Source organism: Notamacropus eugenii, chromosome 4, assembly GCF_028372415.1.
Source record: "Notamacropus eugenii isolate mMacEug1 chromosome 4, mMacEug1.pri_v2, whole genome shotgun sequence".
NCBI classification, from domain to species: Eukaryota; Metazoa; Chordata; class Mammalia; order Diprotodontia; family Macropodidae; genus Notamacropus; species Notamacropus eugenii.
This window is the reverse complement of record NC_092875.1, coordinates 428,798,848-428,817,589: the sequence shown is the minus strand read 5'-3', so window position 1 is coordinate 428,817,589 and position 18,742 is coordinate 428,798,848. Positions and strand designations below refer to the sequence as shown.

The following is an 18,742-nucleotide window of genomic DNA, read 5'->3' as shown; positions in this document are numbered from 1 at the left end:
AAAGTCAAATTTGACATATGGTATACATGAATTAGACTACAGATCTATTTAAGTATTAAGAATTCAATCACCTCCTACAGAAACACACAATGAAGATTTGTGAGCAATCTAGATTCTTTTTTTTTTTTTTTGCTGTTTATCTAATGATGCAAATGCAAATCATTTTCTACATTTTCTAAAGCATATGCAGTGTTTACTCTTCCCCCAAGGCCTCCCCCCAATCCCTGCCAAAACTAATATTTCTTTCCAGAATGCACAAAGCTTTTTAAGATCCTTTTGTAGCTGTTTTTGGCAAAGTTCCTTTTGTGGTTTTCAAAAACTTTTATGTGTTGGGCATATCAGACTGAAGCTTCCTAAACTAAAAAACAAACAAACCTGTGCATGGAAATGAAAAAGTAGTTATTAACAGTACATTCAAATACTTGATAGCAAATATAATGGATAATTTACATGTTCTTTATACCACACTTTAAAAAGGATACTGAAGATATGGAAAATTAATCTTATGAAAAGAAATTCAAGGGGTTTGGACTCTGCTTATGTTAAACAGTAAGCTAAGTGGCAACCTGGTGTTTGTTTTCAAATACATAAGAGATTTTCACGAACAGTTCTTTATGTACACATAAGACTGAACAATGTCCTAAAATTAAAGCAGAACAAGTTTTCACAAAACCTCTCCAATGGCTTCCAGGGTTTATATCCCTAATGATTCTGAAGAAAACAATAGGCCTTGGGACTGTAATGGTAATTTAAATTGGAAAATCTTTCCTATTCATTAATAGGCCCATTAAGTCACATGGAGCCTATGGTGGGAGGAGTTTACTGAATGGGTGGAGCAGGAAGAGGCAGAGCTGAGAGGAAGTTAAGCCTAGAGAGCAGTCAGAGCTAGGAAGGAAGCAGGCAGCTGGCTAGTGTGGGTGGGAGAGCTTGTTTGTGATTTTTGTGTAAGGGAGCCTACTTGTGATGAGTGTAATGGACCTGGTTTGTGGGAAGCCTAGCAGGAGGAAGGCTTGGGTATGGTGTTATCCTCTACATTGTTATTGTATATAGACTTTTTTTTTGCTGCGATGGATTTGGGTCTGAATAAATGTTTTGGTTCCGCCTTCCATGAACTGCACAGGGATATTCATGGCTGCCGTGGGCACTGTGAATATTGCATTGGCGCTATAGGAGCTTAACTAGATGTTCTGTTTAAGGCCCCTTCCAATTCTTCTTGTCCATGATTCAGAAGCATCAGTTTCCTTACCTGGTAATTCTGCGTAGTGGCTGGAGGTGGTGGAGGTGGAGCTTCTTGTTGCCTCTGGGTATAACCATAGTCTGTTGCCGTGTGAGCGGTGGGATAACCTCCATAAGCAGCAGCTGTTGCAGCAGCTGCAACAGCTACTGGAGCAGGTCTGGCAACGGCAACTGTGGCGGCTGCTGGTGCATAGGCAGCAGTAACTGTATGAGCAGCTACTGGAGCCTGATGGACAGTGTAGCTAGCAACTGTAGTTGGATGAGAGTAGGCTACACCCGAAGCTGGCTGCTGGCTATGTTACAGAATGGAAAAATAAATTTAACACCATTTAATATTAATTCATTACCTCAACACATTTAAATAAAACAATGTCATGAATCATACAGACAACGTATAGGAATGTGGTATTGTACACACCATTTACTGTTCTACAACCTTATTATGATAATGCTTCAGATGATACAATAATTTAATGTAATTTATTATTAAGAAGCAGCCTCCTCTAGTGGTGGAGTGAGGAAATCTATGCCAAAAAGTTAGGATTAACAAATCAAGTGAAATGTACAGAGGAAATGTGAGTTTGAAAATACTTTTCCTGGTTATATAATAAAAGCTCTACTAATCCTAAAGGCATAAAAATTAAAACAAAATATTTACTATTACAAGTCATTTTTTTAGTTTTTCAGCAGTGTCTTTTCTGGACTGCACATGACATAGTGGTTCAGATAGGTTAAGATTCTTGGTATTGTTGCTAAACTTTCATTTCTCTTTCCCAATATTTACTGCAGTCTATAATAGCAAGATCCAGAGCTGGAATTAGTTATTAGTCCTGGGACAAGAAGGAGGGCGGGAACAGAGCAGAATGTAAACAGTGGTCTTAAGGCAGTTAATTTGAACCAGACTGCTTCTGGTTCAGATTTTTAAAAAAATACTTTGTTCTTTGGTCCTAGCCTTATCTGGTCCACATAGCCTGGAAAAAGATGGGAAAGGTTCCACTGTATCTTGCAGTAACACGAGGAAACATGTCAAGAGTTACAACACATTAGAACACTAAATAAAAAATTCCTGGTCAGCTCTGACAGGGTTCCTTAGCTCTATACTGACCTAAGAACAATTTGAAGTCTTCTCCATCATCATTGTATGAAATGGGGGTGGGACTACTAACACAATTCAGCCAGCCACTTGGAAGAGTGAAGTGTTTAGGACTCATTTTCTGTGACAAATTTCTCTCAGCCCAACCTCATCATCTTTTAATTTAAAATATCTGTACCAATACTGACTTTTACTAGCTTTTGACATGAATGAGCAAAGTCATTAATTGTACTTCAGTCTATATTGCTTATGCTGAATTACTTAAAAATGGGCATTTTCACTGATTATAGTATTAGCATAAATCTCATTAAAAAACAAATAAACCTTATGATATTTACAATAACTTCAATAACAGCATAAGCTTACACAACAGCCTTTAGAGTGCAGAAGAAATAAATCCACTTTCTTCTTCCCTCAGGTTAAGTCACAGAATCTGAATTGGAAGAGACCTCTAAGGCCATCAAGTTCAACTTGCTATACAGTATACTAGATAGGTGTCATAAAGTCTTTGTTAGTTTTGGGTAAGTTCTAATAGTTAAGTTTTCCCTTATACCAAGAGACTTCAACACATTGCTTCTATCTAGTTCTGCCCAGTAGTGCAATCCATGACAGCTTTCCAAATACTTAAAGAAGGCTAACTATCAATCATGTCCCCTCCCAAAATCATCTTTTTTCTGTTTCAGCTAAATATTCCCAGTTACTTTAACCTCGTAAGGCACATTTTCCAGTTCTTACACTATTCTACTAACCTTTCTCTAGACATACTCTATCTGTGTAAAGACTATATTACCTCCTTAGTCTCTGACACTATAAAATAATGCCTAGTCACTCTTCCACTACCTTGGACTTGAACTACTTTTTCAGAACCTAATTTATTTCCATAAACATTTATTAAACACACGTAGCATGTGGCAGGCATTGTGCTAAGTACTGGGAATATGAGATGGTGAGATTTTACTTTTATCCTTGTTTAATTTCATTTTTATTAGACTTAATCTACTGGTTTTGGCTCTGAAATAATTTTGATCCTGATTCCATCATCTAAAATGTCAATATATTGCCTATCCCTCCCAACTTTGTATCACGTATAAATTTGATAAACATGCCAATCAAGTTAATACTTTCTCCTCAGACAATAATAATGCTAGCACAGTAACAAGCTCAGTTTCCTGGGGCATTCCACTAAATACTCCTTCAAAGTTGACATTTAGCAGTCAATGACTCCTTTATGGGTCAGGCTATTACACGATTTCCAAACATACCAAGCTGCATTATCACTAGTGCCACATCTTTATCTTATCCGTATGAAATATTTGTCATACATTTTGCTAAAAACTAAGTAAACTATTTTTACAATTTCTCTGACTTGCTGGTCTAGTAATCTTTGTCCTGGGACTTGCTCTCAGTTCTCTTCTCTGTTCCCTATACACTCTTGGCTATATAGTCCATATTTCACTAATCTGTCCCATACATACATCTGATCTGTTCCATCATCTAGCTTTCTTCAGAGAGCAAATATTCTTGTATTGTAGTGGGCTGAGCAGCTACTATAGCAGGGAACAAGATAAATTTCTGTTCTAAGAATCTTTTCACTGCAAAGACGGCAAGAGGAAAGCACTCAATTTTTTCCTTACAAACATTATTTCTGTAACATTACAAGTTTCTCAGCTTGAGAACTTAGCTATTTATTTTTATGGGGAAATATATTGAGCTCTACCTAAACAAGATTTAGAATATGATTAATGTTTTATGTTATGCTCCTTAAGCTAACAAAACTCAGTTTTAGGTCCCTCTATTAATAAATATAGCCCCAACCTTATTTCATATTACTCCTCTTTACACATATTCCAAGCATCTGGATTTCCTGATGTGACATTCCATACCTTATCTCCTACATTCACATAAGGTATCTTCTATTTCTAGAATACAATCTCATTTCACCTTCCTCCTTAAAAGCCTTATCTTTTGGCAAGGCTGATATCTCAGATTAACCTCTTCCTAGTAGTCTTTCCTAATACTCCCTCCTCCTCCTTTTGAGGCAATCTCCATCCTGAAAATACTTTATACTTTACTTTATACTCAGTTTAATACCTACTTTAAGCCCCAAGTAGAATGTAAGCTCCTTGATGGCAAGGAGTAGTTGTTTTCTGGGTTTGTTTTTTTTTTTTTTTGGTCTAAGTCTCTACAGTCCTAATAAAGGCCTTATATATATAATAAGTGCTTAATAATTGTTTGTTGAACTGAACCTATTTTGTACATACTTTTGAAACCTGCAGGTAAATGAGAATAGAAGGGCTGCAAGTCAGACAGATTCCTCTCTTTAGACAAGGAGTTTTATCACCATTGCAAAGTAACAATTTTTCAACTATTTTGTTAGATGAGTGTCATTACTAGTCTAAAAGAGATAACTGTGGCAGGCAAAAGCAGACAGTACATTAGATTGAAGTATTTAAAGACCTAATTTCCTCAGCTCCCTGGTTATGCTCACAAGGTAGAGAACTTCCTATTATATTACAACTGAATTAAGTTGTCATCTTCAACTTTTCTCTGTCAATTCCTTGCTACCTACAAATAACCCAGGTTTCCTCTAGTTTTATAAAACCCTTACTTGGTCACATTTTCTCTTCCAACATCCCACATCCATCTCTCTTCCCTTTCCCAGACAAATTATCAGAAAAAGCTGTCTCCATTCAGTTGTACTTCCTCTGTTCTCATTTCTCAACTCTGTGAAATGTAGCTTCAACTTCATTCAACTGAAATTGCTCTCTCCAAAGCTAATAATATTTTCATAACCAGATACAATGGCTTTTTCTCAGTCATCCTTTGTTAGCATTCAACACTGATGACCACCCTCTTCTTCAGCAGTTTTTCTCCTGCCTGTCAGACTGTTGATCCTACTCCCTAAATTGTGGGTTCAGGCTATGTTCTCTCTAAGATCTCATCAGCTCCCATGAGTTAAATTATAATCTTTATGCATAAGACTCCTAAGATCTATAAATACATCTCTAATTTCTTTTTTGAGCTCCAGTTCCATACCATCAATGGCTTACTGAACATATACAAATGTATATCCCAGAAACATCTTAAATTCAACAAGTCCAAAGTATAACTCATTATCTCTTCCCTAGACTCATCCCTCTTCCTAACTTTGTTATTTCTACAGAGTAGCACCATCTTTCCAGTACCCAAGGTTCACTCTGTCATCTTTGACTATTCACTATCCCTCACTGGGGGCCATCTTCAGCCATTTTGATCTATATCTTGCCCTAGGACTCAGATGGCTCCAGAGGAGAAAGTGAGGCTGGAGACCTTGCACAGTCCTCCCTCACTTAAACCCAATTCACTGCAAGTCGTGGCATCATCTTCCTGATGTCATGGTCTTTGAAAGAAGGACAAACAATAGCAACAATCCCTCATTATTCACTCTCTATCTCACTCTCACAACCACCACTCTTAATTCAGGCCCTCATCACCTCTCTCCTGAACTACTGCAACCGTATCTTAATTGGACTCTCTGCCCTTCTAATCGTACTCCACACAGGTGCCAGTCATTTCAGAAAGCACATGTCTGGTATGTCACTCCCCTGCTCCAATGGCTCTCTCTCACTTGCCTCTAGGATCAAATAACAAACTCCTCCTACATTAAAACTCCTTAACAAGCTAGCTTCACATATCTTTCCAGACTTCTTATATATAGTCCAGCCAAAATAGAATCTGCGGCTTTGCTCAGGCTGCCTCCTATACGTAGAATTAACCTTCTCATCTCCACCTCTGAGTACCGAGATTACTTCAAAGTTCAATCCAAGTGCTACATGAGGTTTTAACTTATCCTGCTAGCTTATCTTATTAACTCCACCCCCTTTGTATTTTTGTTGGTATATATTTTTTCTATCTAAATAGTATATATTTAGTGTATATGTATGTGTGTAGTCTATGCATATAATTTTGTTTCTATTTTAAACACGTTCATGTTGTTTCCCTTAATAGAATGTGAGCTTCTTGAGGGTAGAGGCAATTTCCCTTTTATCTTCATACTATCAGCACCTATGATGGTATCTAGTACACTGTAAGCACTTGATAAATGCTTGTTAATTGACTACATAAATAAATTAAACCATTATCATTTTAATAACAGAAAAAAACATTACAAGTTATGTAGCTTAATATAGAGTTAAAAGCTGGATGATTTTACTGAAATAGGGAACTCTGAGATGAGGAACGCTTACCAAAACAAGCAGGCATCTTCTCCACAAGTTATAATTTTAAGGAGTTGTGGAGACTCTATGTCCTAGAACAATAAGAGGGAAGTGACTTGCCCAGGATCACACAGCCAATGTTTCAGAGGAATACTTAAACCTAGGTCTTCTAGGCTCTGAGGGCAGCTCTCTATCAACTATGCTACAGCTTCTAATTTAATGTCAAAATTTTGGCCCATGCTCTTAGCAAGGCATCACATATGTCAATGATTAGTATTTTAGAGAAGACTGCCTTCAGCCTGCTTTAACTATATCATAATTCTTATGGAACTCCATAATCTTCAAATGAAAAAGTTTCGAATACAGCAACCACCCCATTCCAAATTAATTACAAAATGCAAGACAACTTTTAAAAAATTGAAATAGCAAAGTGTGAGGTGACTATATTATTTTCTTAGGTAAACTCAAAAAGATCAGACATCCACTATTTCTTGCATCAGATCCATTACAAACAATGGTGTTTCAAGAAAAACCATGTGTTTCACTCAGACACCCACAACTTTGACTTTTCCTAAATACATATATTGAACTTTTTTGTGTGTGGTAAAATTACCATAAACCTAATAAAATAATATTTATTTCTTCATAGTATACAACAGTGGTGTCAAATTCAAATTCAATTGGGGTCCACTAAACCATACATAAGGATGTCTGTGGTCCTCATTCTGACTAAGAAACTCATATATTGATTAATTTTGCAATTGTATTTTTATCTAGCTTGGAACACACTCAGGAGTGTTGTGGGTCACAATGTTGATACCTCTGGTACACAATACAAAAATCATACTGAGGCCAGCCTAATGATGAGCTTCTACAAAATCAGACAGGATCATCCTCTGGAGACAGGCATAGCAGTTCCATCACCCACCCTGTAGTCAATGGCTTTCCACCTTGGTAAGATTTACCAGAACTCATACTCCACTAGCACAGCCTTCAAAAATTTGAAATCACCTCCATGAAGCACCAGTATAGAATTTTAAAGAAGGTTGACCTTTCCTATGTTTAAATAAAAACTTAAATGTATCAGGAAAGCTACTTAAATCAAACCTGTAGGTCAGTAATTTTAGAATTTAAAAAATTACTCCTAATTTTCCAGACCTTAAAAGTTCCAATTTTCATCAACTATAATGCTGTAACTGTATTTAATCTATAAAATAATCCCCGACATCACAGAACTGATTATACATCTATTATACATATATCATACAGCACATAAGACATTAAATTAAAGGTAAATATGAAATGATGCTTTAAATTTTATTTGGTTGGTCTTTACAAAGTGAATTTTGTGACATCAATTAGACAATGTACTCAGATATACAAATATAGAATAAATGCAGTCCTTTACTCTCCCTCAACTCTGGCATCAAAGGACAATTTGTGGACAACCAGAGAAGGTGCATTACTGATGATTAAAGTGTTCCTAATCACCTGCTATAATTAGCATCCATGATTTCATCTAAAATCTCCTGGAAACTATTTATGTTAACCACTATAGAAAGACAAGTAGAAATTTGTTATGGCTCTCATTACTTTGATGGACTGACTCAAGACTGAGTTTACTTGCTTCTTAAGGAAAATACTTCTTCAAAGGAAAAATTAGCAATAGACCACAAAACTAGGTCTCAAACAATGTATATTTAACATATGATTAATTTTGTGATTATGAAACTATATTTAGCATTTCTCAAAGAGTTCTCCTAAAAGTCTTGCATGGTTTAGAATTCCACTTGTAAATAAGGTTTTACATCTGAAAAGCAAAACCAAAAGATACAGAAACACTCTACCTTTCAATTCTCTGGACTGCCTCTCCCAAGGCTTAAAATTTTTACCCATCAGGATATTAATACCAACAAAGAAAAATAAAATTTTGATAAAATATTTCAAAAGTTTCAACACAACTTGTACCTAGGATCCTGGAATTCAGATAAAACAAGGGCTATAACTAGAAGTACTTTAAATCATCTGTAAGGCCAGTAAATTTCCATCACCATGGTTTCCCAAACCAGTTCACCAGGTTTTGTCAAGTTCAAAGTTAATGATCAAGTTTACAAAACTATCTTACTCATGTTACCTTTCTTCTTTACTGTTAAAAACCCTTATGTTACTAATTTTTTTTTTTTTAAAGTTCATTCACTAATCAACACAACTGAACTCACTGGATCTTAGTAATTCAAAGAGTTCCATTAGGAAAGCTGAAGCATATCTTGTCCTTTATAGATATCTCAAGAATCAACAAATGTCTAGTTTCAGCTAGCTGGACTACATTTCAAGTGATGACCATAAAAAAATAACAAAATCCACTTAAAGTAAAAAATCATCTGACACATTTCATTATGGGCCAAAGAACACACATTCAGGGTAACGTACAAAGTTAAAATTCTTGCCAAGAGATAATTTTTAAAAGTCAACTTCCTTGAAAGCATGTATTTGAAAAGAATAATATTCATACTGAATTGTGTATGTGATTAAAAGAACAAGCTTAGGGTCTATACAATCTGTGTTAGAATGAGAAAGGGTCATTTAGTTTAAACCTCTAATTTTATAGCTAAGGAAACTGAGACCCAGATGATTCTGCAAATTTAAGTAGAAGAGCAGGGATCTGAAACCAGGACATTTATGCTGTCACTGTTGAAAAGTAAAATGCTGACCTGTTAGAGTGCTCAAATTAAAGCTGATTTTTCCACTTACTTAGAATTATCCTTTCCTATGTAGGATTGTCTCTACTGGTTATCTAAACTTCTAAAACCCTTTGTACCCTTTGAGTTCGTTTCCAAAACTCATTATCAGAAAGAAATTAGAGTTGTATTAAAAAAAAACCCAAATTTTTCATTTTACATAACTGAGATTTGTCCCTCAGAACTATATAATTCATTCAAAGAAAACTACCACACTCCCAGAAAGATGCTTTATATGTTTTTATAGGGACAATGACTGCATCTGTGATTTCACTGGTATAGGTAACTTCAGGGTAAGAAAATTCCCCTTATCAACCAAAAGAAGCGTGCATCTTTTCAGCAACTTAGGAGGAGTTGCCTAAACCATTTGTACCAAATATAAGTAGAAATCATAGGCCCCCCCTCAAGGTACATATGGAATCCTATGGACCTGTATATTGACCTAGAAAAGTACATATTAACATTATATTCTATTGTATTAATATATCCTAACTACATTTTAATCTGGTTCAAATCACTCCCTCATTTGGCATGGTTACCAGTAACATTTGCTGTATTTATTTTGACTTAAACAACTGAAAGTTTAAGTGGCCAGCCCACACTTACACAGCCAACATGTCAGTGAGGGAACTTGAATCCAGGTCTTCCTACCTTCAAGGATAGCTCTCTATCCACTATGCAAAGCTACTTCTCTGTATATACTCTGTACCTTTGATTTTTAAAACTTATCTTTATTTTTTCAATTAAGATTTATTTTTATTAATCTATCCTTTTCACTATACTCCCCTACTTCATTTGAGCAATTTGTTTTAAAAAAAAAACTGGAAGAAAAAAAGGCCTCAATACCTAGGTATATAGTCTGGCAAAATGCATTTCCATATTACCCAAATCCAAAAATGTATATTTTCCAACAATGTATGTTTTTCTCTCTCTCTGTATTTTAAGTTCATCACAGCAAGCAAGCTGTGCTTCATCTTCATTCTTTTTGGCTGTTGGTTTATCACCGCCTTTTAAGTTCTAAAATTTTTTAAAGTTGTTTTTCTCTATGCAATCACTACTTTATTTCTGAATTACTTCAGAAGGGTCTTCCCTTTTCCCTCTGAAATCATCCATTTCTATGGCACAATAATATTTCTTATATCCATGTATTACAATTTGCTTAGACACATTCCCCAAAAGGTGGAAAACCCCTTTCCAATTTTTGGCTTTGAAGAGAGCTGCTATAAATTAACTTTTGTACATACAAATTTATTTCCTTTCTTTGAATCCTTTGGAGTATAGGTCTAATAGTGATACAACTATAAGCACAGAATAAGTATAATATACTTTAACTTTCTGGACATAGTTCCAGACAGCTTTCCAGAATGGCTAGACCAAGCCATGGCATTCATGGACATGGGTTAGCCACAGCCCCTTCCACATTTGTCATTTTTCTCTTCTGAATCTTTATCGGTCTAATAGGTATGAAGTAAAAGTTGAAGGTCAAAGTTGCCTTAATTTGTATTTCAAAATTATTAGTGATCTGGAATATTTTTATAGCCTAGATTTCTTCCCTTTGAAAACTGCCTATTCCTTTCATCATGTATCTATTGTGAAATGGCTCAGTCTTATAAATTTGAATCAGTTCCTTATATATCTTGGATATGAGACCTTTATCATGAACTTGTTGAAAAGACATTTTTTTTAGTCATCTGTTTCCCTTCTCATTTTTATATTAGGTTTGTTTATACAAAATCTTCAAAAAATTTATATAAAGTGTCTATTTTATCTTGTGTGATCCCTTCTATCAAACATATGATAATGAACTGTTCCCCATCCCTAGAACCAAAATAATAATTTATGATGTGACCTCTTATATCCTGGTCATGTATGTATGCACTAGTGTATAATGTGAAGTGTTGGTCTATATTTAATTTCTAGCAGACTGTCATCCAGTTTTCTCAATATTTTTGTCAAGTAGTTAGCCCTTACTATATATTTTTAATGGGCTTCAAAATAAAAAATGTGAATGTAAAAAAAGGAATTCCCCCCCAAAAGTTGGCTTTTAGTTTTAGAAAGGTGAAAACAATAGAAAGTCACAGAGTTTTAGTGTTAGAAGGGATCTCATTAGTTATTTGTCCAACTCATTCCTAAAAGAAATCTTCAATATAACTACTAAGTGGTCAACCAGCTTTCCCAAATACATATGTGAAGAACTCCAATGATGAGGACACCCTCCCCCTAAGGTGGTCCATTCAATTTTCTAGTTGTTGAGAAGTTTTTCCTGACAAGTCCAAGTTAGCCTTTGGCTTCTTTACTCACTCCTGCTCCTTTGGCCAATAAAACCCCAAGTTCAATTCCTCTTTCAAAGTAGGGTCCTTTGATTATTTGGAAGGAAGTTAAAATATTTTCTCCAAGTCTTCTCTTTCCCACACTAAACAACCCCAGTCCATTCGCCCATTCTCGTGGTATGTACTCAAGGTACTTAATTGTCTTGGTTGTACTCCTCTAGATGTTCTTCAGCTTATCAATATTCTTTCTAAAGTGTGGTCTCCAGACCTGAACATGATGCTTTAGAAATGGTCTGACTATGGTCTCCTTTAAAGGACACATTATTACCTCTGCATTCCTGTAAGTTATGTGTCTATAAATGCTACTCTAAGATTTAATTAACTTTTGGGACTGCCATAATGAACAGCTAATTTATACTAGGCCCATGGTATATTAAAACCAGAAGATCTTTTTCACTCAAGGTACTATGGCTTCTCCTGACCTATACTTGTGAAGTACATTTTTGAACACAAGTATAATAAGACTATATATATTTTTTAACCCTACTGAATTTTGTCTTATAAGATTTAGCACGAAGCTCTAGCCTAGGGGTTCTTAAAGTACATGAATTTGTTTTGTTTTTAAAAAATATTGATAACTGAATTTCAATATAATTGGTTTCCTTTGTGGTCATATACATTTAAAAATACTGCTCTAAGAAGAAGTCCATAGGTTTCACCAGACTTCCAGAGGGTTCTCTATGACTCACTAAAAAGTTAAGAGTCCCTTCTCTAGACCGTCAAGATCTTTTTGGATCTTGACTGTCATCCAGTTACATTTGCCTTTTCCAGAATTTTGTCTTCTACAGACTTCATGAGTGTGTCATCTAGGTCTTTAGTGAAGTCATGAATAAAAATATTAAGCAGCAAAAAACAAAGCACAAGTTCCTGAGGTACTCCATTGAAGATCTGTCAAGTTAACACAGAACATGAATGACTACCCTGAGTTCCATCATTCAACCAGTTCTGAAACTAATTTTATGTCACTGATCTATTTTTCCCCATGAGAATATGTATACTTTAACATTTGCTTTGCTTCAACCTAGGAAAAATCATATCCACAGCACTTCCACATCCACCAATTTAGTAACTCCATCAAAACAGAAAACAAAGTTAGGCTAGCATGACCTATTCTTGATAAAGCCATACTGATTTTCTTTAACCACCACTTCATTGTTCCAGCTATTCACTAAGCATTTCTTTAGTAATTGAGTCTAGAATTTCCCCAGTCAAGCTTACTGGTCCATGGGTGAGGAACCTGTGGTCTTGAAGCCACATGTGGCCTTCTAGGTCCTTGGGTGTAGCCTTTTGACTGAGTCCAAGTTTTACAGAATAAATTCTTTCATTAAGGGGATTTGTTTGGTGCAGTTTGGATTCAAAGGGCTGCACTTGAGGACCTAGAGGGCCATATGTGGTCTCAAGGCCACAGGTTCCCCACCCCTGGTCTAGACAGTTTACAGATGCTGATTATTCCCTTTCAAAAATTTTGGGATATTTTTCTTCTTCAGTCATTTGTTTTCCTGTTATATTCTCCACGATTATTTCATGTCACTGATGGCAGCAACTGTTACATCAGCAAAAACATACAATAATTTTTTTCAGTACTTGAGTATGTGACACAGATTAGTATACTGGCTTAAATATTACAAAAACAGAGGACATGAATGAGCAAAATATGTCAAGGACTACTTTTAATTACCATGAAATGTTCATCAAAAATAAGTGTGACAAATAGAATAAAATCTTTATTCTCTCATTATGTCCAAATGCCCACTAAAAATTTCCATACATATATCCCAGAGGCATCTCCAAATCAACATATTCAAAACAGAATTCATCTTTCCTCATATGCCTATCCCCCTAAATTTCCTGTTTCCGTTGAGGGTATTGCCAGTCTTCTAGTTTCTCAGAATGGCAACCTATCCGTACCCTGGGCCTGGAATGATTTCCCCTTCTTTACTCTCTAAGAACTCAACTCCTTGGTCCCTTAAAGGCTTAGCTCAAATGCCAGATACTTGAAGAGACCCTTCTTAATTCTCTCTTGCCATTACTGATCACCTTCCCCCCAAACCGTATGACTGAATATCTATTTTGCATATATCCTATATTTACTTATCTGTGCCCATATTGTATCTCCTCTGCAAAAGAAAACTGTAACTATACTTTAGGTTGCAAAAACTGTTGAAGCTTAAAATTGCAGTAAGATCTTTGGAACCCCCTGTATTTTTACTTTGCAAAATTCAAGATCCTTTAGGATAATAGCTGAATAAGTGGTCTACATATTTCTACATAAGATATGTGAATACTCAGCTTTTAAAGTTTCTATTTAAATCCTTTATGCAACTCTTAAGGAACATATAAATAACTTACATTTCCCCCCCATGACTTGATCTTGTTGGACAAGAGGTGAATGTATAAACATCTACTATTTCCACAGCCTCATAATCACTATTAAATGAAAAGTATGGCATTAATATCAGGGATGATCATTAAATGCACTGATTTGTACAATTCTTTTTGTAACGCCAATTACTTAAGTCCTCCTGTTTTCGTTTCTAAGGTACTGCCAAGGAAATATTTAGTTGAACTTCCTGATATAAAAATGCATTTCATTAACTGTGTAATTTAAAAATACTTGTGAAGTACAAGCAATTTTCATTTCATGCAGGATCAGCATACTTAAACCTAAAAAGGACCTTTAAAGGTCCTGTAATCTAATCCCCATTATTTTACATATCAAGTAAACTGAGATCTGGAGAAATTAAGTTACTTGCCCAAGTTCTCCCACACAGGCACACAGACACAAGTGGCAGAGCTGAGATTTGAACCTAGGTTTTGTTTTGTTCTGTTTTTTTTGACTCCAAATTTAGCATACTTTCCTTTGCACTTTGTAGTTTACCTTATTGTGGGATTACAAAGGCAAGCTGTCTTAACTATTTTTGACAATGTGAACAAACATAAGTACAATTTAAGGTACTGTTGTGAAATATTAATGAACTTAATATGTAAAATGGCTGATAAACTTTTTTCACATCTTTTTAATTCTTCAAGATCATAGAAATGTATGCCATATATGGTTCTCTCCAGAATTAGCTTAACATCTTAGCAGAAAGTTATGTGCTGTAAACATATCCAAAGATAAAAAATGGCTAAGTATATCCTAAGTGAAATTTCTTCCCATATGGCATATTTCCAGTTCAAAACTTTAGAAAAAAAGTTTTTTTTTAAAAAGTTCCTGTCACAAACAATCAAGTGGATCATTTAACAATTAGAATTCCAATGGAATTACTACCTTATGAGATAAGGCACCAGAAAAATGGCCTTATTCTTTATATAAGCCAGTAAAAGAGTCATCCCCTCCTCTTTTGGAACATTCAGTACTTGGTGGTTTGATTCATGATACAGATTCTGATCTGCAACCTTTTTTGTAGTTAAGAACATGGGAAGTTCCAAATATCTCTTGAAAATTTCCATCCAAGCAACATCACAGTACTCAACAGTTACATCAAATGCAACTTTTGCTCAGTTTTAAACATTGATGACACAAAAGAAGGAACCTGTTATAGTGTAACATGTTCAAGTTGTTGGTTTTTTTAAAATCTCCTTCCACTCGTCAGATTGAAGTTACATGAACAGGCTAACACAATGTCATGGATATTTAGTGTTTGACAAATATTTACATTTTATTTTGTTAGGTTTTTTTTGGTAACTGAGCCTTTGTAGAACTTTCTTACTGAGGAAATTTCTCTACCAAAGCAAACAGGTACTTACAACTTCCAATCTTAGAGGCCTGCTCAGCATTATACAGCCAATATATGTCACCCATCTTGACTTCCAGGTCAACTCTACAACTACTACGCCATGCTCCATCTCTAAATATTTGTATTTTAAACTATATTTGAGTTTATCTGAAAAAGTTTAATGAGAAAACTGCCTTATCATTTTTGGAGCTAATGATGGAGTGGAATTTAAAAAATATTTTAAAGACAAGTTTTAAGAGTCTTTAAAACAGTTTTAAGATTAACCCAAGAAGAAAATCAGCCCTAGGTTTTGCTGGTCTTTGATAAGATAAGAAGTACAAAAGGTTAGCACAAACTTTGGAAATCAATATTTGTTTTTCTTGCAGTAGAGTTCCCAATACCAATAAAACCATAGGTTGAATTCCTATCCCTTAGTGATTTCATACTAAGGCTTACTCATTTATTTTCTGAGGCAGATGCCAAAATTCCCTTATTTGTAGGTGCTGAAACCTTCAAATTATCTTCCTAAAAATAACAGATAATGTAGATGCATCTCAATGACTCAGTACGATAATGCTTGCACTATACATATATTGAATGAGATAGTAAGACAGTAAGACTAAGGGAGATTCTTATCCTAGCTGGAAACTCACTTGCTATATAATACAGGTGCCTTATAGGTTTAGTGGACCCTGGACCTTCTTGTACGTGTACTTCTCAGGATAACAATTCCACTGTCTCAGGTAAATTGATGCCTGAATGCCTCAAGTTGGTGGGAACCTAACTAACACAGTCTTACTATCCTTACTTATCCTTTATTAAGTTGGCCACCAAAGCAGCTTCCAAGGAAGAGGTAAAAAAAAAAAAGCCTCAAGGAAAACAACAGATTCCCACCCCTGCCCCAACACCACAAGAGGATGGCAAGGCAAGGGGAGGTTGGGGGGAGGGTGAAAGCAGAGGCAGGTTCTGTTTTAAGGGAAATGTGGGGCTGGTGGGTGACCTGGCTCACCTCCCAAGGTGCCTTAGCCCAAAGTCCTCTTCACTTGAAGAGAGGACAGAGAGGTGAGAAGAGAACAAAAGGAGAGGAGGAGATGGAGAAGAAATGGGAAAAAGAGGAGGAGCAGAGGAAGGGGTGCAGGGGGAGGGGGCAGGAGAGGAGGAGCAGAGGAAGGGGTGCAGGGGGAGGGGCAGAGGAAGGGGTGCAAGGGAGGGGGAGAAGCAGAGGAAGGGGTGCAGGGGGAGGGGGAGGAGCGGAGGAAGGGGTGCATGGGAAGGGGCAGAGGAAGGGGTGCAGGGGAGGGGGAGGAGCAGAGGAAGGGGTGCAGGGGGAGGAGTGGAGGAAGGGGTGCAGGGGGAGGAGTGGAGGAAGGGGTGCAGGGGGAGGGGGCAGGAGAGGAGGAGCAGAGGAAGGGGTGCAGGGGGAGGAGGCAGGAGAGGAGGAGCAGAGGAAGGGGTGCACGGGGAGGGGCAGAGGAAGGGGTGCAAGGGAGGGGGAGAAGCAGAGGAAGGGGTGCAGGGGGAGGGGGAGGAAGGGGTGCATGGGGAGGGGCAGAGGAAGGGGTGCAGGGGAGGGGGAGGAGCAGAAGAAGGGGTGCAGGGGGAGGAGTGGAGGAAGGGGTGCAGGGGGAGGGGGCAGGAGAGGGGGAGCAGAGGAAGGGGTGGGGGGAGGAGCAGAGGAAGGGGTGCAGGGGGAGGGGGAGGAGCGGAGGAAGGGGTGCAGGGGGGAGCAGAGGAAGGGCCTGCAGGGGGAGGAGAGATGGAGAGCAGGAACAGAGGAAGGGGTGGGGGGAGGAGCAGAGGAAGGGGTGCAGGGGGAGGGGGAGGAGCGGAGGAAGGGGTGCATGGGAAGGGGCAGAGGAAGGGGTGCAGGGGAGGGGGAGGAGCAGAGGAAGGGGTGCAGGGGGAGGGGGCAGGAGAGGAGGAGCAGAGGAAGGGGTGCAGGGGGAGGGGCAGAGGAAGGGGCGCGGGGAGGGGGAGCAGGGGAGGAGGAGCGGAGGAAGAGGAGGAGGGAGGGGAGGGGCGGCGGGGGAGGAGACTAGCGGCAGGAGGGGTCTGCCTGCGCTTCCTCCCGGCCGGCGGCCGCTCGCCGGCTCCGCGCTCCGGCCCAGGCCTCGGGAGGCCATCTTAGTTTGTGGGCCTGCGGCGGCGGCTCCGTCCTCCGCCTGCTCCGGGGCCTCTCACGCCTCGGGGTCTCCCCGAGCCCGGGGCGGGCGGGGGGGCGGCGGACGGAGGCCTGGGCCGGCGGTCGCTCTCCCTCCTCCTCCTCCTCGGCCGCTCGGGGCGCGGGGGTGGGGGGAGGGAAGGCTGGGGCAGGGGCGCAGCACGACGAGGGGGCCGTTACCTATACTGGGCCGCAGCCGCCGCCGCCGCCGCCCCGCTGTGGGTGAATCCAAAGTAGTTGCCGGTCGCCATTTTGGCATCTTCCCCCAGCCGGCTGGGCACTGCGGCGGGCGCCGCGCAGAGTCGGGTCCCATGGCGGGAGGAGGGAGACACGGAGGAGCGCAGCCACCGGCAGGGGATCGTGGAGGGGAGGGAGGAGGGGGCGGGGAGGAGGGGGAGAGAGAGACACGCTCGGTGAGAAGCCGCCCTCGCCCGCGGGGCCCAGGCCGCCGCCGCCGCAGCCGCCGCCTCCTCCCTCCTCCCGCCTCACACACACCCCGAGGCCTCCTCCCCTCCCCGCCTCCCTCCCCCCCCTCGCCTCGCCATCCCCGTCGGGAGGGCTAGGGGCGACAGGGGCTCAGGGTGGGGGTCAATTATACTCACCATAGGTGAAGGAAACTACAGGGCATATGGGAATCATGGGCTCGGGCTGCTGCTGCTGAACTCTGAACTCTCACCCGCTGCCTCCCCTCCTCTGCCCGGCTCCTCCTCGGCGGAGAACAGACCCGCCGCCGCTGCTCTCACTGCGCAGGCGCCACCGGTCTCGGGCACCCTGGGAGATGTAGTCCACTCTACCTCCTCTCTCTTCCTCTTGTCTCTCCTCTTCCTCCTCCCTTACTCCCCCTGCTCTTCCCTCCTCCTCCTCGTCCCCCTCCCTCTCCTCCTCTTCCTTCTTCCTCTACCCTCCTCCTTAGTCCTCCCCCTTACTCCTCCTCCCCCTTTTACTCCCCCTTCTCTTTCTACGTTCCCCTCTGGAGCTCCTCCCTCCTTCCCTCGCGTCTCCTCCCTCCCCTTCTCCCTCCCCCTCCTCTCTTCTCCTGCCCTCGAAGTATCCCCGGCTTGTTGTCGCTTGCGTCCTGTCTTCTCTCACTCGGGTCTCTCTCCTTCCGCTGCTCTTCCCCGCATCTCGGTCAGGTCCGCTCCGTGTCTGCGGGGCCTTAACCGGGGCATCGGGAACCGGACGGCTGTCTGAGCCTTCAGGGCTGGAGGGAGCGAAGGGTGGGAGAGGTGCGAAGTGTCTGGAGTGCGCTTCTCCCCGCCCGCCAGGCGG

The 18,742-nt window shown here is 39.8% G+C and overlaps 1 protein-coding gene across 4 annotated transcripts in view; it reads right to left on the bottom strand.

The window, feature by feature from the left end:
- Positions 1 to 18,308, bottom strand: part of ZFR (zinc finger RNA binding protein) — a 71,726-nt gene extending 53,418 nt beyond the window's left edge. For 2 of the 4 annotated variants that reach the window (XR_011966397.1, XM_072605904.1), the window contains exons 1-4: positions 18,076 to 18,211; positions 17,654 to 17,753; positions 13,943 to 14,020; positions 1,247 to 1,529 (exon numbers count right to left, since the gene is read on the bottom strand). Coding sequence is in view for 3 of the 4 variants with exons in the window: in XM_072605904.1 (XP_072462005.1) it covers positions 1,247 to 1,529; positions 13,943 to 14,020; positions 17,654 to 17,753; positions 18,076 to 18,112 (498 nt within the window). In the remaining variant the exon portion in view is untranslated. Of the gene's footprint in view, positions 1 to 1,246; positions 1,530 to 13,942; positions 14,021 to 17,653; positions 17,754 to 18,075 lie in introns of all 4 variants that reach the window. The other 2 variants (XM_072605905.1, XM_072605906.1) reach the window with 2 other exon arrangements.
- Between the last annotated feature and the right edge of the window lie 434 nt (positions 18,309 to 18,742).